A 22,278-nucleotide genomic window follows, 5' to 3' on the forward strand; every position below is an offset into this window, starting at 1 on the left:
TTCTTTAGAGATGGCTAAGTCCCCTGCTTCTTTAATTGTTCCTTATAAAAATGTTTGAAGCCTTAGTACTGGCATCAACAGTGAGGTGAGCTTAGGAACTAAACTGTTCAGGCTCAACTCCTGGTTTTACTAATAGTTATGTAACTAACAAATTACTTAGTTATACTATCTCATTTCTTGATCTATAACACAGCAAGAAAAATACTGCCTAGCTTTTTTCAGCACTGATCAGTAAATGAGTAAGTAACACAGACAATTACCATTATTTTTGGCAGTTATGTTCTACGAAGTTGCCATGAACACTGAGCTAATGAAAACTGAGCAACACTGTTCCTAGGGGAAATAGAGGGTTAGATTCCTGTCAGGCCAGTCACATCTCATTAATCAATTATTAATATATAACTCAGTTTCATGTGTTTCTGATTAAATAATATTACAACATTGATTCTTTAATGTCTGACTGTTCACCACACATCCTTTAATTAACAGATGAATGAAGCTAACTATGTTTGGGAGCCATTTAAAAGACTTAAAAAACTAAATTCATGAAATGAAAACACCATAATGGTAAACAGATCTTGAAAAGAACAGCTGAGTATGGTATGAGAGCTGAAACAAGAAGGAAGAGGACTGGCTTTGTTAATTATACTGTGCATGAGTGACTTCCCTGGGCACAGGGGAGACCATAAGAAGGTACCAGTTAAGGGTCTTTTACCTGAAATGCTTGGGACAAGAAATGCTTTGATTTGTTTTTTGCTTGTTTTTTTCTTCAGATTTTGGAATGTTTGCCTAGGCATGAGATATCCTTGAAATGAGATCCAAAGCTAAGCACAAAATTTGTTTCATAACTGAACATAATTTGCATAGTATTTTTACTGTGCCTGCATTTTTGCCTTTGGCTTGATACATGAAGCCCAACATGGAATTTTTGACTTGTAGGCACCCCATCAGTGAATATTTGGTTAATAACCCTAAGGAAGTTGGCAAAGTAATCAGCTTCTGGGATTTTAAAAATAAGAAAACATGAGCATTCTTGAGTTTTGGCAAAGAAAATGGCATTAAAAAGAAAGACATAAAAGAGAATTAGAAGATAAAAGGAAGAAAAACACAAGATAAAATAAATGCCTCTGAGTAAACCAAAACGCTAAGGGACAAAGATAATAGCTTAAGTTTGAAGGAGAGAAAAATTATTAGATCTATGACTGAAAAGTGCTTACAGCTACATGTAAATAAATATAGGACAACGGATATCAATGTGGAAGTGATGCACTTAGGAGAATATAATACATAAAATAGTTTAATAGTTTTTGCAACTGGCCACAGGCTATGAGAGGTAAGGGCATTTAGTTTTTAAAGTATCATTATCAGTTTGATGGCTTCTATTTTTTGTTTTGTTTTGTTTTTGTTGTAGTTGTTCACTTTTATTTATTTATTTATTTATGAGCGACAAAGAGAGAAAGAGGGAGAGAGAGAATGGGCATGCCAGGGCCTCCAGCCACTGCAAATGATGCATGAGCCCCCTTGTGCATCTGCCTAACATTCGTCCTGGGGAATCAAGCTTCGAACCCGGGTCCTTAGGCTTCACAGGCTAGCGTTTAACCACTAAGCCATCTCTCCAACCCAACTTCTATTTTTATAGTGAAGTTACATTATACTCATATGATGACCTTTGTTTCCTTATTTACAAGCTTTTAGGATGAAGCAAATCTTAACATATTTCATCATGCTGATTTTTTGAAACTACTTTATCCCGTCTTAAACTACTACAGCCTATCTTCTATGATGAAAAAAGAAATAAAATTGGTTTTTTGATGCTAAAAGATAATATCAACATTTTTCTAGAAGTCTCTTTAAAAAGAGCACTCTGGTCCCTCCCTCTGTAGGCAAGCAAGTATGGGATACCATACCTCCCCCACACAAAGTAAATTAAAAGGAAAAAGAGAAAAACTCAATTACATACTGAATATAAAAGTCCACCTCAGATAGGAAGACACATATAGATTAAAACATAAAGAAGATGGAGGCAGATAGTTCTGCTAATTGGGAAATTTCTAGCACTGAGTTCAATTATTATAAAAGAAGAAAGATCTAAAATCAGCCATCTCATTTGTTTCTCTAAGAAGTTGGAAAGAAAAGAGCAAGTTAAATCTAAAACAAGTAGAAGGAGATGAAATAATAAAAATTATAAGCTGGGCATTGTGGCACATGCCTATAACCCCTACTCTCTTCTGAGGCAAGAAAATCAGAAGTTCAAGGATAGTCTCAGCTACATAGCAAGTTGGAGATCAGCCTAAGCTATACATAGCCCTGTCACAAACATACACCCAGCAAGTCAATGAAACGGGAAACAGAAAAGTCAATAAAATTCAAAGTAGAAAAAAGTCAACAGATAAAAATCAGTAAAATTTGGCTGGAGAGATGGGTTAGCAGTTAAAGTGTTTGCCTGTGAAGGCTAAGGACCTATGTTCAACTCTCCAGGTCCCATGTAAGCCAGATGCACAAGGTGACACAAGTGCGCAAGGTTGTACATGTGCACAAAGTGGTGCACATGTCTGGAGTTGGAGTATAGTGGTTGGAGGCCCAGGTGTGCCAATTCTCAGTCTCTCTCTCACCTTTAAAAAAAAAGGGGGGCCAGGCGTGGCAGTACATGCCTTTAATCCCAGCACTCAGGAGGCAGAGTTAGGAGGATTGCTGTGAGTTCGAGGCCTCCCTGAGACTACGTAGTTAATTCCAGATCAGCCTGAGCCAGACTGAGACCCTACCTCGAACCCGCCCCCCCAAAAAAGGGCACTGTTGGGCTTGCCTCCAAATAAAGAAAAAACAATTCAGTAAAACCAAAAGCTGGTTATCTGAAAAGACCAATAATTCAAAAAGTTTCTACACAGGCTAAGAAAAACAGTTTGATTAATACTAAAAGAATATTTAACACACCTTTAATCCCAGCACTTGGGAGGCAGAGGTAGGAGGATCACTGTGAGTGTGAGGCCAGCCTGGGACTACAGAGTGAGTTCTAGGCTAGCATGGGCTAAAGTGAGACACTATCTTGGAAAAACAGACAAAGAAGAATAGTTAAGAACTATCGGGAGCAACTATATGCTTAAAAATTTAATAATCTACACAAAACAAATTTCTTGAAGAAATATTTGGGGAAAATTCAGAACAAGAAGCCAGGTTAAGACACCTTCAATACTAACACCTGGGAAGCTGAGGTAGGAGGGTTACCATGAGTTCAAGCCATCTTGGAACTACAGAGTGATTTCCAGGGAAGCCTGTGCTACAGTGAGACTCTGATCCTGTGCTACAGTGAGACCCTGATCCAGCACTCATGCTTTTTGGTATATTTACCTAAATGGGTTAAAAGCTTATGGTCCACACAAAAAACCTTTATACAGATATTTTTATAAGCTTTATTCACAATTGCCATAACTTGCAAGCAACCAATATACCCTTCAGCAGATTAATGGCAAAAGAAGTGTAGTATAGCCTTACAATGGATATCAGTGAAAGCTGAAAAGAAATGAACCATCAAGTCATGAAAAGCTATGAAAGTAACTCAAATACGTGTTACTAAATGGGAAATGCCAATCTGAAAAGGCTCCATATTGCTTCTGGAAAAAAAAATGAAATTGGAGACAGTAAAATAATCAGTGTTTGTCAGGCATTAGGTAGGAGAAAGGAAAAACAGGTAGAAGATTTTTAGGTTAGTGGCATTAAGTAGTGTGATACTCTAATGGTAGGCACATGTAAGCACATTTGTGAAAACCCAGAATGTACACCATGGAGAGTGAACCACAATGTAAACCAAGGGACTGTGTGTGGTAATGGCTTGATGTAGGTTTATCACAGTTTAGCAAGTGTTACTACTCGTGAGAATGTTGATAGAGGGGTTAGGAATTTGTAGAAAGGGGGCATAATTCAAACTCAGGTACTTGGGCTTAAGCAGTGACCTAACATCTCAAAGGACATACTTGCTTCCCCACTCATTAAAAAAGGCACATAATGAGTCTATCATCTTTACAAAAGTGGAAAGAATGAGTTTCACACCATGGAGTTCTGCAGATAATTTATAATGTTAGCTTACACCTGCCTTATTTACATACATTTCCAGATACATTTATCTTTGCCACAACCTCCTTCCCCCTAAACACTAAGGATTAAACCTAGGGTCTGACATATCTTAAGCAAGTGCTCAGACCCTGAGCTCTAACCCCCTTAGTACATTTACTTTGAAAAACACACTTAAGCACATTCTGATCATTTATCATAATGGAGAAAGCAAGCACATTTTTAAATATATTTATTGATCTGAGAGAGACGCAGTGTGAGATAGAAAGAGGGGAGGGGCAGATAGAGAATGAGCACATCAGGGTCTCTAGCCACTGCAAACAAACTCCAGACAAAAACATGTGCTACCTTGTGCAGCTTTACATGGGTACTGGAAAGCTGAACCTGGGTCCTTTGGCTGTGCAGACAAGTGCCTTAACCACTAAGTCATCTTTCTAGCTGGAAATCATAAATTTTTATGACACTTTAAAATGGCAAGAAAGGGCTGGAGAGATGGCCTAGTGGTTAAGCGCTTGCCTATGAGGCCTAAGGACCCCAGTTCGAGGCTCAAATTCCCAGGACCCACATTAGCCAGATGCACAAGGGGGCACACGCATCTAGAGTTTGCTTGCAGTGGCTGGAAGCCCTGGTGCGCCCATTCTCTCTCTTTCTCTCCTTCTTTCTCTGTCTGTCACTCTCAAATAAATAAAAAGAAACAAAAAAATTTAAAATAAAAATAAAATGGCAAGAAAAAGTTTATACAATTAAATTTTCATAAAATGCCACCTATTCTTCCCTAACTCACCAGAACATTTATGAAATAGAAATGTCTTAAAAATGCATACTCATGAAAAAAGAATTATGAAAATTATAATTATTGCAAATTACCATTATAAGAGTAATTCAATGGAAAAACCTGATGAAACGGACCACAAAGAGGTACAAATAAGAGATGAATGTGAAGAGGAATCATTTTAAGACAACAAAGAAAAATGGGCTGCTGAGGAATGAGCAAAAGACAAAAAAATATGCTTTGGAGTTTTCTTAAAAGTGTGATTCCATTTAAAGTTATGCTCTGATGTATTTAAAGCAAGTGGATGAATTATTATAACCACATGTTGGCTAAAAGTTATCACATGTTTCTTTCAATGGTATGTTCACTCTAAACATAAAAATATGCCACAATAATCAGGCTGAATTAAAGAGCTACACATTTGCCATAATGGAATCAAGGGTCAAATTTGTATCTGACAAAATTATTACATCTAAGAAGCCAAACTTTTCTGTGTAAACAGTGGAGAAATATGTACAAGTGTGAATACTAAACTACAGATGACGAGACAAAAGTACACACAGGATGAACACATGGGTCAGCACAGTCCAACCTGCTTGCACTGGCTTGTCTAGACACGGCCTTCAATGTGTTCAAAGTTGTTCTAATAGCATCAGCATCAGGGAAATGGTGATGAAATCCTAGACGAACTCCAGGTGGAATTCCTCTGTAGATAAATATGCACAGTGACTTTCATTGCTTTTTATGAAGCAGAGACAAGCAACTCTGCAGAATGCAGTCCTACCTGTCTGGAAGCCCTCGACCATGCAGTTCTCCTTTCCACTTTGCTTCATTTTCTTCTGCTCTTAGTCGCTGCATTTGATCAAAAATGGCATGGTAATGCTCATACTGCCCTCGAGAACAAGATGATGGAGCCATAGCCCCTCCACTGCCAAAAAAGGGAGCCTAGGGATTAAACAAAGAGTTCTCACATGTTTATCTTACAAGGCCTAAAGGGCCTGTACTATTCCCAAGAGTAAAAGTAAATTTCAATGCTTAACTTTCCAAAAGCTATTACTTTACTTTAACATATTAATAAACATATGACCCAAAATAAAGCACTTTCCAAAAAAAAGTAGCATTCCTGGTTACTAACAGTAAAGAATAATTTAATGTGACAAAACATTAAAATGTCACTAAATTCACATATACATTTGCATATGCACACACACACATATATACACATATTTATATATATGGAAAATCATGGTCTTAATTGTCAAGTTTAGAAACAAGCTTGCATTATACAGTTCATAAGGTTCTGTTCTTGGAAGTTGGAATCCATATGGTTTAGAAGTAAAGCAGAGCTTGCTTATAAGTACTGTAATATTTAAAATTATATATATATTACATTTCTTATGAGAAAGAGAATTGGCACACCACAGCCTTTGTAATCAAACTCCAGACTCTTGTGTCACCTTGTGTCACCTGTGTGTCTGGCTTATGTGGAACCTGGAGAGTTGCATATGGGTCCTTAGGCTTCGCAGGCAAATACCTTAACTGCTAAGCCATCTCTCCAGCCCCTTAAAAGGTTTCCAGCATTGGCAAGATACCCAAACCCTGCTAAGAAGATCTATAAGTCAGTGCTGTATATATATAAACAGAGATGAGAGAGACCAAAGTAGAGAAAACAACTGGAGGGCTGTTTATGACACCAAACCAAGAAGACAAAAAAAATGAAGACAAGGAATCAATGAAAACGTAAATGCTGGATGGACTTGTGGATTCTTTGAAGGAATGAATGACACAAAGATAAAACCTGAGGACTCAACCACAGAGGCCCAAGAACTTGCAGTAAGAAGAGAGAACTTACACGAGACTAGCTAAAAGTAAATAAAATATGTAAGGCCATGCAGAAGTTAGGAGGGAAGAAATGCATTGCAAGGAGAAGTCAACAATCTCAGAGCAGAGGGCAAGAACACTGAAAATGAGACAGATGTGACTAAAGTTAAGTGGCAGCCTTTAAAAAAGAAAAACAAAACACTAGATCCAGGCGTGGTGGTGCACGCCTTTAATCCCAGCACTTGGGAGGCAGAGGTAGGCCATGAGTTCAAGGCCATCCTGAGACTATAAAGTGAATTCCAGGTCAGCCTGGACTAGAGACCCTACCTTGATAAACCAAAAAAGAAAAAAAACACCACCACTAATATCTCAATCGAATAAAAGAAACTTCAGGGAATCCAATCAGAGAAAATGTGTTTTAACATGGTTAGTTACATACAATTTTATGAGAAAATATGCTATTTTAACATCAGTTTGAGATTAATTATATTCATTAACAAGGTAATAGCTATTAGAAATGAGAAAATAAGATAAATAATTAAGCAGGAAATCCCATCAGGGAGGACCTCCCATACCACTTTAAAATATGCATTTCAAGGCAGGCGTGGTGGTACATGCCTTTAATCCCAACACTCAGGAGGCAGAGGTAGGACGATCACCATGAGTTGGAGGCCACCCTGATATTACATAATGAATTTCAGGTCAGCCTGAGCTAAAGTGATACCCTACCAACCCCCCCCCCCCAAAAAATGTATTTCAAGAATTGCAGTTCTGGGTATGGTGGCATATGCTTTTAATCCCAGCACTTGAGAAGCAGAGGCAGAGGGACTGCCGTGAGTTCAAGGCCACCTGAGGCTCCAGGACAGCCTGGGCTAGAGCGAGCCCCTACCTTGTAAACAGAAAAAAAGTGGGAAAAAAAAGTATTACAGCTCTGTTAAAGGGTAGTCATATCTTCTACAAAAGTCAATTTCTCTTAGATCAGTGCTAAAAACTTGACTGTCTTAATGTTCTTACTAGCAAAAGTAGATAAGCACCTCTGAAAATGCCTACACTCAAAGCTGAAACACACTGTATTAGAATACTGATATAATGTGGTCTAAACATTACTTTTATTTGAGGCACAGCTTTTATACAAAGAAACTATAAGCACTATAAACACAGGTTGACGAATTTTGATAAATGTATATTCTCACATAACCACTGTCACAACCAAAATTAAGCCCAGAATGCTCCCTCGTGTTCCTTCTCAGTCAGTGATCTCTTGCTGCATAACATCACTGATCTGCTTATGTCCACTATGGACCTACTGACTGAATTTGCTGTTTTAAAACTTATAAGAAATGGAATCTTACACTATATATTCTGGTGCTTAGCATCTTTTACTCAGTATGTTTTTAAAGACTAATCCATGTTATTGCATGTATAAAGACATTATTCATTTTTAATGATGTTGAGTATTGAATTCTATCTTCAAACAAGATATATACCTCAAATATTATGATTATTAAACAAAACTATTAATGTGGAATATAAACTTTTTCCAAAAACGTATTTATAACAGGAATTTGGAAATCAGATAATGTGTTGTACCACATGCTGTTGTAATCTCAGAATTTGAGAGGAAGCGACAGGAGTATCAGAGTTCAAGGTCATCATTGTTGGCTCCAGGTGAGTTCCAGGTAAGCCTGGGCTACATGAGACCCTGTGTCAAAAAAAGAAAAACCAAAAGAGCCACAGCAATCAGTCTTTAAAAAGTCAGATACTACTATTGTGAATAATAATGCCTGTTTAAAAGTACATAAATAATATTAACTTTTAATTTTTAGCTTTACTTATATTTATTTTGGGAATTTCTTTCATTTGCTTTACATTATACTGAGCTGCTTAGCAACTATGCATAAATCATACAGCCTATAAACATAAATATTTCAAACTTAGGAAAATGTGCAGAGAGTAACAAATTTATTTTAAATCATGAAAAATAAATTGTTCATTAATTCTCAAGAAAAGCATCATAGAATTTTAAGAACAGAAGCAAAATTCTACTAGGTAGATACGGTCTAAAGACTGGAAAACTGTGTCAAATTATCAAACACGATTGCTAAAACGGCTTTTAGGATTAAATATCGTATTTTAAGAGACACAGTCAGCATTCTGGAAATGCTTGGCTGGCTGAGGGGCAAACTGGAAACACTATTACATTTTTGTAAAGCAGTAAGAGAACAACCATCACAACGAAATGTTGGATATGATTCCTGGGCCCACACTTCAGCTGTCATTCTTGGATCAGGGAATATAAAGGATAAGCTAATTTTAGCATGGAACAAATTCTGTCTGAGTCATTCCTTATCAACCAAGAATTTATACATTTCAAGTTCTATTGAGATAAACTGCAATTACTAAAACTACTATATGAAGTCTATATTAAAATGTTAATATTTTAAGGAAATATTTTAAGGAGTTGGATAAAAATGACTCTTATTGGATTACAATAGGTGATATGAAAAACATCTTGAAACTGAAAAGAAAAAAAAACAATGTAAATTCCCGACTATATACATTTAGATGAAACAAATTCATATTCAAATAGTAACTTTTTATAGAGAAAAGAAGCAAGTATATTAACAATTGAACTTGGTAAATATCTATAATGTACATCAATGCCAAGGTTAATGGGCACCAGGCAGATAAAGGTATATATGTACAGCTTAAAGAGTAACAGCTGATTCACTGACCAAAACATGATAAGACAAAGACATCATGCATTCATTTCCTGTTGTTGTTTAACAAATTATCACAAACTAAGCAGCTTAAAACAGTATCTGTTGATCTCACAATTTCCCTGAGTGAGGAGTCCCTGGCTCATGATCTCACCAGGCAAAAATCAAACTGAAAGCCAGGGCTACATTCAACTGAGGCTCAGGATATCTTTTAAGCTTCCTGGTTCTTAGCCAGATTCATTTCATTCACATATATATTTGCAAGCAGAGAAAGACACGGAGGATAGGTGTGCCAGGGCCTGTAGCTGCTGCAAAAGAAGTCCAAATGTATGTGCCACTTTTACATCGGGCTTTACGTGGGTATTGGGGAATCAAAACTGGGTTCTTGGGCTTTGCAGGCAAGTGTGTCAACCACTGAGACATCTCACCAGCCCAGGATTCATTTCTTTTGGCTGTATAACTAAGCCCATCATTTTCTCCCTAGTTACTGTTTAGAGACCACTATCATCATCCAGAGGCCACCCATACTTTTCGCCACATCAGGTTTCCATCTTCCAGGACAGCATAAGTAGGTCTCACTGAATTTCTTTTCCCTTTCCAGTCTTCTGTGAGGGAGTCTTATGTCAATCTTAATCATGGGAGTGACCAAGGGAGCAACCACTTGTCACATCACATAATCCAATTGAAAGAGCTACCATACTACATTCACAAACTCCATCCACCACTCAAGGGGGAGGAGTACAAGGTATAGACGCCAGGGATGAAGAAGGTTGAACACTGTCTTAGAATTCAGCAGAACACAGAGAAAGGCTTGGGAGATTTTGCAGTGGTTAAAAGCACTTGCTTGCAAGCCTGACTGCCCAGGTTCAAAACCCTATCCATCCATGTAAAGCTAGAAAGGCATTCCAATGCAGGAGCAAGAGACTGACTCTTAAAACAATCAAACCCAGTCAAAAAATGGGGTAGAGGGGCTGGAGTGATAGCTTAGTGTTTAAAGTGCTAGCCAAAGTACCTGGGTTTGATATCCCAGGACCCATGTAAGCCAGATGCACAAGATGATACATGCATTTGAAGTTCGTCTGCAGTGGCTAGAGGCCCTAGCATGCACATTCTCTATCTGCCCCCCTTCACTTAAATAAATAAATATAAAATATTTTCTAAGCACTGGGCATGGTGGCGCACACCTTTAATTCCACACTTGGGAGACAGAGGTAGGATAATCACCATGCATCCAAGGCCACCCTGAGAGTACAAAGTGAATTCCAGTTCAACCTGGGCTAGAGTGAAACCCTACCTTGAAAAACAACAACAACAAAAATTTAAAGTGGGGAAGAGATTTGAACAGAGAATCTCAAAGGAAGAAATACAAATGGCTATTACACACTTAAGATGTTCAGTATCACTAGTCATTAATGCAAAATCTCACCCCAGTCAGGATGGCATTCATAAAAAAAAAAAAAAAAAAAAAAAAAAAAGAATGATAACAAGTGCTGGTGAGGCCATGGAGAAAGTGGAACTCTTACCCACTGCTTATGGGAATGCAAACTTGTACAACCACAATGGAAATCAGTTTGGAGACTCCTGAAAAGATGAAAATAGATCTACCATTTGACCCAGCTGTACCTTTCCTGGGCATATACCTAAAAGACTCCACTCTTGCCTACAGAGACATCTGCACAGCCATCTTTGTGGTTGCTCTATTCACAGCAGCTAGGAACCAGAATCAGCCCAGATGCCCATCATCTGATGAATGGATAATGAAGATGTAGAACATATACACAATGGAATTTACTCAGCAGTAAGGAAAATGATGAAATTGGTTAAAAAAAAATGGATGGATTTGGAAAAAATCATTTTAAGTGAGATCTCACAGGCTCAGAAAGGCAAATGCAGCATGCATTCTCTCATCTGGGGTTCCTAACTAGGATCATTTGGAGATGAGTGCAAACAGTAGTAAACACCAAGAATATGGGCATAAAACTAGAATGAGACCAGTACAGAGAATAACTAGGGAGACAGGAGAGGAAAAATTACCTGATAGGTTAGTGGAGGGACAAACTATCGGGGACGGGGGGGGGGGGGGCGCTTAGAGGTGTAGCGAGTAGTGAGGATGGGGAGGGAAATAAACAAAAGTTAAGACAACATATATCAGTTCTAAATAAAATTTCATTCTCACTAGCATTCTACAAGATATAACCACCAATAAAGGAGGGAGGGACAATCCGTACAGAAAGTAGAAAAAGCTTAACCTAAAAACCATGGACTCTGGCCAGTAAATCCCAGGTCCAGAACTGGATTACCCCCCACAATGAACTGTTGGCCAGGTGGACCCATGAGATCTCCAAAACAATATAGGCTACTACCAAAACACTTGATTATCTGCCAGAGCTAAAAGGTTAAGACTCTATTGCTGAAGACACCAAAGGCTGTAGTCACAGGAACATCAGGCTGGAACCAAAATGGAAACTAGCTAGTCCTCATAGTGCTGGAGAGCCCTATGTGAGCTGTTGGAGGACAACATTCAGCAACAGCATGAATAAACAGGGGACCTTGAAGACTACAAAATCAGGTAAGAAGTACACACCTGTGCAAAAGTGGCATGCAGTCTCTGAAAGTAACCAACTGTTCTCTGATTGGACATAAGGACTGCTTAGTGGGAGAGAACTCTTATCTGGTACTGGAAACCAAGTCAGGGCGAAGCCTCTATGGCTCTCTGGAGGAGAAGGAGTGTTCTATCACACTAAAAATCTCTCAAATAACTTTGCATACCTCCGTTAGCTCAAGCTGTTCTCACTGTTGTTTGGAGAATCTCTTATTTTACAGACTGCAGAGAAAATGGAGGCTAATTGTGGAAAACAGTGTGGAGGTTCCTAAAACAGCTAGAGATTGATCTACCATATGACCCAGATATAGCACTCCTAGGCATATATCCAAAGGACTCATCTCATTTCCTTAGAAGTACGTGCTCAACCATGTTTATTGCTGCTCAATTTATAATAGCTGGGAAATGGAACCAGCCTAGATGTCCCTCAACAGATGAGTGGATAATGAAGATGTGGCACATTTATACAATGGAGTTCAAATCAGTGGTAAAGAAAAATGAAGTTATGAAATTTGCAGAAAAATGGATGGACCTGGAAAGGATTATACTAAGTCAGGTAACCCAGGCCCAGAAAGCCAAGTGCCACATGTTCTCTCTCATATGTGGATCCTAGCTACAGATGACTGGGCTTCTGCGTGAGAATGAAAATACTTAGTAGCAGAGGCCAGTAAGGTAAAAAGGAGACATAAAGGGTAGAGAAAGGAAGGGAGGAGGATACTTAATAGGTTGATATTGTATATATGTAATTACAATGATTGTAATGGGGAGGTAATATGATGGAGAATGGAATTTCAAATGGGAAAGTGTGGGGGTGGGGAGGGAGGGAATTACCATGGGATATATTTTATAATCATGGAAAATGTTAATAAAAATTTAAAAAGAAAAAAAGAAAAAAAACAAAACACCAGCACTCGGGAGGCAGAGGTAGGAGGATCACCGTGAGTTCAAGGCCACCCTGAGACTCCATAGTGAATTTCAGGTCAGTCTGGGCCAGAGTGAGACCCTACCTTGAAAAACAAAAACAAACAAAAAAAAAAAAACAAACAAACAAAACCAAAATAAATAAATAAATGAAATATCAGGGACTGGGGATATGGCTCACTGGTTAAAGTTGCTTACTTACAAAATCTGCTGGCGTGGGTTCAGTTTTCCAATGCCCACATTAAGCAAGATTCACAAAGTGGTGCATGCATCTGGAGTTCAATTGTAGTGGCAAAAGGCCCTGACATGCCCATTCTCTCTGTCTTTCTCTTTCAAATAAACAAATAAAAATATTTTAAATTAAAAAAAAAAAAAAAAGAAAATGGAGGCTAACCAAGATCCACTGATAACAAGATAGCCAACTTCCCACCATGAGACATGCCACCTCTACATCTTCCAGGGCCCAAGAGAAATTGCAAAGGATACTGTGCTTACTGCTAGCCTGACAACCAGCTGCAGGGTGACAGTTACAGACATGGTGATAAATCAAAACCTACCAAAGTTGAAATCCAGAGGCTAGAGAGAACTCAACACGGCAAAGAGGCCTGTCATAGCTCAGGGAACATTGTCAAAGAGGTACTGGAAAAATTTTAAGAGCTACTGAGGCACAGTTTCTCTGCTACCCCTAGAGACTGACTGAGGCCTTCATGACCCTGCAGTGAATACTATAACCTCACTAAGGCAGGCCCTCAGAGTAATGGGAGCCAGGGTAGGGGATATGAGAGTATATCCTGTTACATATAATGTATATTAAATTATTTTTTAAATTTTTTTAAACATTTATACTTATTTATTTGAGAGAAGAAAAAGAGGGAGAGAGAGAATGGGCATGCCAGGGCCTCCAGCCACTGCAAACAAACTCCAGATGCATCCACAATCTTGTGCATCTGGCTTATATGGACAATGGAGAATTGAACCTGAGTCCTTAGGCTTCACAGGCAAGTGCCTTAACCACTAATCAATTTCTCGAGCCCTAAAATAAAAATAAAAAATTTTTAAGAAAGTAAGGAGGCAGGTTGACAGAACAAAGATAGATAAGGAAATTACTATCTGAGTTCTTATAGCTAAACTGCATACATTTATTTAAGAGGGAGAGGGGAGGCATTAATGAAGAAACTAAAGCTCATAAAGTTAAATAACTTGCCCAAGACTACACAATCTATATTTACCTAAAGGGAAGGTTTAAATTAAAGAACCTAGGTAAATGGTTATCTTGGTAATTGGTTATCTAGGTAAATGAATGGAGGCAGGGTTAGGGTGAGGAAGAAAGGAAGGGTGTTATCAAGTAAGGAAAAACACAATAGACAGAGAATCAACACTCCCTATAGTAAGGAAACTCCAAATAAGTTCTTGTGTTTAGCAAAAGTAGAGCAGAAAGTATGTGATAATGAATGGCTGGAGATGATCTTGGAGAGTCCAGCTGGGACCAGAATAAGAAGGACCTCTGAGAACTTAATTTTCAAGGTTATATGAAGAATTATAAGGAACTGTGTATGATTTTATATTTGATTTGTATTTGACCACTCTGAAAGAAATGGTGCATCCCAGTCACCACATGAAACCTTTCAAAACAATCATACCATTACTAATTATTATTATAATATGTTATATATTGTTAATAATTATTATATTAATGATAATTATATGTAACTAATATAATTAGATATTATTAATGCACATTAATTATCAAAAACATGCAGAAAAGCTAAGAAACCACAATAAATGTGAAGAATTCTAGATAAAAATTAACTGAACACGAAGCAGATACATTTAAAGTGAAGGCGAAATTGAGGAAAAACAGTGAGCGTTTCACTCCATTGGTATTAACTGCCTACCTTTGCTTCACCACTTCCACTAGCACTTAACACATTCCTCCACCCTTGTTCCCTGGCCCGATTTATTCTCTCCAGCTTTGGGAAAAAGAAACAAAGAAAACAGCATTTCACCTATTTAACACAAAATACATGAAATACACGTAGCAACAAAATGAAAATCAGCGTACTTTTGTGAAGTGGGTGAAATGCCCAATGGGAAAACAGAATGTCCTCTTACCCTCTGCTTTTCTTGTCTTTTCACTTGTTCAGCCTTCAGCAAACTCATCTGTAACAAGTATAAAGACAGACTTCTTAGAATTCAATTCTCATCATCTATAACAAGCAGGGGATGAAAAGTAAGAGTAAAACTACCTGATCTTTTTGTTTCTTTTCTTTTTCAAGAAATTCCAACCTTCTCCTTTTTGCTGCTTCCTTTAAAAGAAAACATTTTTATCAAGAATAATTTCCACTTTTTACATTTTCAGTGGGAAAATTAGTATAGTAAAGGCAGAAGAATACTCAGGGATATTTATAAAAAAAGAAGTTGTGAATGTTTGAAAGAAATAAAAAGCAAAGGTTTGGGGCTGGAGAGATGGCTTAGCGGTTAAGCGCTTGCCTGTGAAGCCTAAGGACCCCGGTTCGAGGCTCGGTTCCCCAGGTCCCACGTTAGCCAGATGCACAAGGGGGCGCACACATCTGGAGTTCGTTTGCAGAGGCTGGAAGCCCTGGCGCGCCCATTCTCTCTCTCTCCCTCTATCTGCCTCTTTCTCTCTGTGTCTGACGCTCTCAAATAAATAAATAAATAAAAATTTAAAAAAAAAAAAAGCAAAGGTTTGGAGGCTTTGTATGATAAGGTTTGCTTGTTTTAATAACTGTTTTTGTAAAGCTTAAAAACAATCAGGTATATCTTTATACCTCAAACAGTCTTCTTTTCTCTTCTCCAGGATTCATTTTCTTCACTGGAGCTTGATGGGCCTGAGCAAAAAGTGAAACTACAAGTTAGGTAAAGACTTTAAGGTACTCATTTCAAAATTCTAAACTTATAAAAATTTAGGAGGTAAAGCCAATACTACTGTAACTCTTTTAAAATATTATTGCTAAGGGCTGCAGGGATGGCTTGGAGGTTAAGGCACTTGCCTGCAAGGCCAAGAGACCCAGGTTTGATTCCCCAGGACCCACATAAGCCAAATGCAACAAAGTGGTGCATGCATCTGGAGTTTGGTTGCAGCAGCTGCTCTCTCTCAAATAAATAAATATTTTTTAATTGCTAAAAATAAAAAACATAGGGCTGGAGAGATGGCTTAGCAGTTAAGGCACTTGCCTGCGAAACCTAAGGACCCATGTTCCACTCTCCAGATCCCACGTTAGCCAGACGAACAAAGGTAAGGCAAGTGGAAGGTCATACATGCCTACTAGGTGGTGCAAGTGACTGGTATTGAAGTGCAGTGGCTGAACCTGGTGCAACAATTCTCTCTCTACAAGAAAGAGAAAAGGAAGGAAGGAAGGAAGGGAGGGAGGGAGGGAGGGAGGGAGGGAGGGAGGGAGGGAGGGAGGGAGGGAGGGAGGGAGGGAGGGAGGGAAGAAGGAGAGAGGGAGGGGGGAAAGCAAAGAGAGAGAAAGAATGAAAGAAAGAAAGAAAGAAAGAGAGAGAGAGAGAGAGAGAGAGAGAGAGAGAGAGAGAGAAAGGGGAAAAAAAGAAAAGAAAGAGGGAAGGAGGGAGGAGAATTACCTGGGCATGGTGGCACATACCTATATTTTCCGCACTGAGGAGGCAGAAGTAGAAGGATCGCCTTGAGTTCAAGGCCACCCTGAAACTACATAGTGAATTCCAGGTCAGCCTGGGCTAGAGTCAAACTCTACCTTGAAAGAAGGAAGGAAGGAAAGGAAGGGAAGGAAGGGAAGGAAGGGAAGGAAGGGAAGGAAGGGAAGGAAGGGAAGGAAGGGAAGGAAGGGAAGGGAAGGAAGGAAGGGAAGGAAAGAAGGGAAGGAAGGAAGGGAAGGAAGGAAGGGAATGAAGGAAGGAAGGGAAGGAAGGAAGGAAGGGAAGGAAGGAAGGGAAGGAAGGAAGGGAAGGAAGGAAGGAAGGAAGGAAGGAAGGAAGGAAGGAAGGAAGGAAGGAAGGAAGGAAGGAAGGAAGGAAGGAAGAAAATAAAGAAGTAGGGCCAGCTATGGTGGTGCCTGTCTTTAATCCCAGCACTAGGGAGGCAGAGGCAGGAGGATCGCTGTGAGTATGAGGCTAGCCTGAAACTACATAGTAAATTCTAGGTCAGTCTGGGCTACAATGAGACCCTATCTTGAATAACCAAAAAAAAAAGAGGGAGCTGGAGAGATGGCTTAGCAGGTAAACACTTGCCTGTGAAACCTAAGGACCCCAGTTCAAGGCTTGATTCCCCAGGACCCACACAAACCAGATGGCACATGCATCTGGAGTTCATTTGCAGTGGCTGGAGGCCCTGGCATGCCCATTCTCTCTATCTATCTGCCTCCTTCTTTGTCACTCTTAAATAAATAAAAATGAACAAAATATTTCTTAAATCAATAGGAGAAATACAAAACAAAATTGAGTGAAGAACTTAAAGTAGTATCGACTTTGATATGCTAAACAAAGTGGAACTGATTTCATTTGAAGAAACTGGAAAAGGGTTCTTTCCTTCTCAACTAAATAGTTTAGTCTTCACACACAGATTATGATAAAACATCACTTCCAAAGTCTGATAATGATTAACTTTCCTTACACAATATATATAATACATGCTAACTACGTAAAATTAAAAATGTCCACTTGACTCTACATCCTAGAGATAACCAATTTTAGTATTGTTATGAGTATCTTTCAAAATATTTTATGCTTGTAAATGCATATAGCTACCTCTACATGTATAATCTTAGCTTTAGCTTTTATAATTTTTAATAAATATAGTCATATAAAATATTTAAGTGACAATATGCCTTGACAATTCCACATTTTGGTAAATAATCAGGTAATACACAGATCTATAATTTATTTAATTTTATTGTATTTCTTAGAGAGAAAGAGGCAGAGAGAGACAGAGAGAGAATGGGTGCTACCAGGGCCTTCAGCTATTGCAAACAAATTCCAAATGCATGCAACACATTGTGCATCTGGCTTATGTGGGTCCTGGAGAACTGAACCTGGGTCCTTTCTTTGGCTCTGCAGTCAAGTGCCTTAACTGCTAAGCCATCTCTCCAGCCTTATATTTATTTAACCATTCATGAACTCTAATGATAAAGACACTGGGTTGGTTTAAACTTTTTCCTACTGTGTATATTATAAGAGACTTTCTTGTATATACACGTTTGTATTATTGAAAAATCTTTCAGATGGGAAGTTTTGTTAAGAAATGTCTTGTAGCCGGGCATGGTGGCGCACACCTTTAATCCCAGCACTCGTGAGGCAGAGGTAGGAGGACTGCCGAGAGTTCGAGGCCATCCTGAGAATACATAGTGAATTCCAGGTCAGCCTGAGCTAGAGTGAGACCCTACTTTAGAAAACCTAAAGAAAAAAAAAAAAAGAAATGTCTTATGTTTTGGAAGTGGCCATGGGCAGTGTGAAGCAGCTTGCATGGAGACCTGATGGAGCCCAAAAGATGTACCGTGGGTTGCAGTGAAGACCCAGTGGAGATGCCAAGACCATGAGATAGCTGATAAGGAAAGCTGTCTGCCCGAGATGAAGTTTTCCAGGACTGTGAGGAGCCTAGCTGGAGGGGAGGAATTGGAATTCCAAAGACTTGTTGCTGGTTAGAATTATCAGACTTGGGAGATTTGTCACAGACTAGAGTTGTTGGACTTGGAACTACAGAGGTTGATGTTTGCCTGCTTAAATATTGTATTAGTTGAATATTCCTTTGCTATGCCCACTCTCCTATTCCTGTTGTCCACCTTATGTTGTCCAGGGGATGATGTCTACCCTCTGCTCATGCCATCATTTCCCCCTGCCATCAGAGCTTCCCCTCGAGTCTGTAAGGCAAAATAAACCTTTTTTTCCCCACAAGTTGCTCTTGGTTAGGTGATTTCTGCCAGCAAACCTGACTGCAACAGAGTCTCTCTGGAATTTCTGCCCTTCAAAAGGCTAAGAATAGGGCTAGAGAGATGGTACAGCAGTTAAGGCACATGCTTGTGAAGCCTAAGGACCCAGGTTCGATTCTCCAGGTCCCATGTAAGTCAGATGCACATGGTAGCACATAAGTCTGTAGTTTGTTTGCAGTGGCTAGAGGCCCTGGCACACCCAATCTCACTCTCCCTCTCTCCCTCTGTCTCTAATAAATAAACAAACAATTTTTTTAAAAAAATGATAAAAGTATTTTCCAATATATTGGAATGTATGTTTCTTTTTTTCACATATAAATTGCTCACATAATTTTGGGGTTCGATTTTTGGAGCTCTTTACATGTAAGAGAAATTAAGATGGTACTGGTGTTGTAAAAACTTTGCTATTTTTTATTTTTATTTATATATTTTTACTATTTTATTTTATAAATAAAATGGAGCTGAATGAGGAAACAGCTACCTTTTAACGAGTTTTTTATCTTTATTTATTTGAGAGAAAGAGAGAATGGACACGCCAGGGCCTCCAACCATTACAAACAAACTCCAGACGCATGTGCCACACTGTGCATCTGGTTTATGTGGGTCCTAGGGAATCAAATCTGGGTCCTTTGGCTTTGCAAGCAAGCACCTTAAACACTAAGCCATCCCTCCAGCCCCATTTCTATTTTTTTTGAGGTAGAATCTCACTCTAGCTCAGGCTGACCTGGAACTCACTCTGAAGTTCCAGGTTGGCCTTCAACTCATAGTGATCCTCCTACCTCGGCCTTCCCGGTGCTGGGATTAAAGCCATATGCCACCACTCCTGGTTTGTTTTTATTTTTATTTTTAATTTCCATTTATTCTTTTATTGCACAGAAGTTTGTAACTTGAATTCAGTTAAACCTATCAATGTTTCCTTTATGGTATCTGCCAACACTATGAAGTTAACAAAGATACTTTATTGTTACAATATTTTGTATATTAAATCATTCCATGCTTTTGATAAGGTTTCAGGTTAACTCTCAGGTAGCAACCTAGCACCAGTCTCAAAATTTTTCTCCATAATACCAAACAATTAAAAGTTTAAATGTTAGGTCGGGCATGGTGGCACATGCCTTTAATCCCAGCATTCGGTAGGCAGAGGTAGGGGGATCATGGAGAATTTGAGGCCACCCTGAGACTACATAGTAAATTCTAGGTGAACCTGGACTACAGTGAGACCCTACCTTAAAAAAAAGGTATAAGTGTTGCTGCCCTGTTGGTGCACATCCGCAATCCAAGCTCTGCAGCGGAAGAACAGAGTGTGATACCTGCCCCCATGAGCTACAAAGGAAGAAACAGAAGGGGGAGGAGGATTCATGCAACATAACAATTTTATATAAGTAATGAGCTTTTAAATAGATTGTGTAATAGTGTAGTAAAAAAAGAGACTGCTTAAGACAACTACATTTTCTTAGGTTTGTAACATGAAGAAAAGATTATACATCTTTTGATCTCCTAGATTGCCTTACAAACAGAATAGTCAAATATTTGTGAGGCAAGAATGCTATTGCTCCTCTGAAATTAGTAGCTATTTTCAAAACACTATGTCTATAGTGAAAATAAAAACAGAAAAACTGTACTCAAAAACTTTATAGTTTTCGGCTTCTTTAAAAAAAATATACAACTGGGTTGGAGAAATGGCTTAGCAGTTAAGGTGCTTGCCTGTGAAGCCTTAAAGACTCATGTTGGACTCTCCTGGTCCCACATAAGCCCGATGCACAAAGTGACACCAGCGTGCAAGTTTGCACATGTGCACATGATGATGCACGCATCTGAAGTTTGACTGCAATGGCTGGAGGCCCTAGCATGCCAATCTGCACTCTCTTGCACTTTCTCTCTCATTAAAAAGTGTGTGTGTGTGTATCCACACACACAAAGGAAAAAAATACTACTATCACCATCTGAACAACAACAAAAAAATCTGAGCCAAATACAGAAAGAAATATGATTATTGAGTGCCCTCTGGTGGTGTAACAACCATCAAGCTTTGTTTTAACAGAACCTTAAAAAGATCTGCAGCCAATAGTCTTCCTACATGCAATTGTATTTGATTACATGTTGAACAATAATACATAGTAGCTTAGATTTTTTAATAAAAACATGATATTAACATTATGACATATTATTATAATTTTTAACTATATTTTATTTATTTGAGAGTGAGAGAGAGAGAGAGAGAATGGGCACAACAGGTCCTCCAGCCTCTGCAAATGAACTCCAGATGCATGTGTTCCCTTGTGCATCTAGTCTACAAGGGTTCTGGAGAGTTGAACCGGGATCCTTTGTTATTTTTTTATTAGGGCAAGAGAGAGAGACAGACTTGGTGTGCCAGGGCCTCACACCACTGCAATCAATCTCCAGACTTGCACATGTATACCTTGCATACTTGCGTCACCTTGTACATGTGGATTATGTGGGACCTGGAGAGTTGAACATGGAACCTTAGACTTTGCAGGCAAGCACCTTAACTGCTAAGCCATCACTCCAGCCCTTATATGTATATGAAATAATTTTACCAGTTGGAAGTAAACAGTTCTGTAGTTTTAAGCAAACTCATGTGTGCATATAAACGTGGTGTTAGGGCAAATGCTTTTAAAGTAAGCTTTATCACATTCCAAGTGCTGATGACTTATTTTCAATGGAATGGTTTTAAAAATCATGTTTATTTGCCTAAATAAGTTGGAGAGCATTAATCTTGCCTGAAATCCAAACACTTATAACTACCATTTGAGTCATTCTAACATTCAGAATATTTGATAGATAGTAACTATTATCTAAAACATTATTAATAGAAATCTATAATTTCCATAGCATACTCTTCTTATATATTTGTATGTTAAATGAGAAGGAGGAAAACATTAAGGAAACTAACATATTACTTGATTCTATTAACTGTATGGAAAAAAAAAACAAAACTTTATTTACTTGGTTTCAATTCTGCCCCAAAGGTGGAGAAAGCTTTTATTATATCACTAATTTAACTCATCATCTTTTTTTATTTTTATTGGTTTTTAAATTTTTTTTGTTTATTTTATAGTGACAGACAGACAGACAGAGAGAATGGGTGCACCAGGGCCTCCAGCCACTGAAAATGAACTCCAGATGCATGCACCCACTTGTGCATCTGGCTTACGTGGGTCTGGGGAATCGAGCCTTGAACAGGGGTCCTTGGGCTTCACAGGCAAGTGCTTAACCGCTAAGCCATCTCTCCAGCCCACTCATCATCTCTTTATTCTTTCAAACTAATATCAGCCAACAGATAAGACAACTATTTCTACAAGTCAACACAAGTGCATTCCTTATTGATCTAATGACATAAAGAAAACCAGCCCTGAGCTAGAGAGATGGTTTAGCAGTTAAGGTACTTTCCTGTGAATCCTAAGGACCCATGTTGAACTCCCCAGATCCCACATT

At 38.6% G+C, this 22,278-nt stretch overlaps 1 protein-coding gene across 6 annotated transcripts in view; it reads right to left on the reverse strand.

Annotated features, from left to right (window-relative positions):
* The window catches only part of Nek1 (NIMA related kinase 1), a 176,937-nt gene that overhangs the window by 103,335 nt on the left and 51,324 nt on the right, over positions 1-22,278 (reverse strand). For 3 of the 6 annotated variants that reach the window (XM_045153398.1, XM_045153373.1, XM_045153383.1), the window contains exons 13-18: positions 15,691-15,750; positions 15,148-15,207; positions 15,014-15,061; positions 14,797-14,871; positions 5,622-5,782; positions 5,430-5,543 (exon numbers count right to left, since the gene is read on the reverse strand). In XM_045153398.1, coding sequence (XP_045009333.1) covers positions 5,430-5,543; positions 5,622-5,782; positions 14,797-14,871; positions 15,014-15,061; positions 15,148-15,207; positions 15,691-15,750 — 518 coding nt within the window. The remainder of the gene's footprint in view (positions 1-5,429; positions 5,544-5,621; positions 5,783-14,796; positions 14,872-15,013; positions 15,062-15,147; positions 15,208-15,690; positions 15,751-22,278) is intronic. The other 3 variants (XM_045153392.1, XM_045153387.1, XM_045153380.1) reach the window with 2 other exon arrangements.

This window comes from Jaculus jaculus, chromosome 1, assembly GCF_020740685.1.
Source record: "Jaculus jaculus isolate mJacJac1 chromosome 1, mJacJac1.mat.Y.cur, whole genome shotgun sequence".
NCBI lineage: Eukaryota > Metazoa > Chordata > Mammalia > Rodentia > Dipodidae > Jaculus > Jaculus jaculus.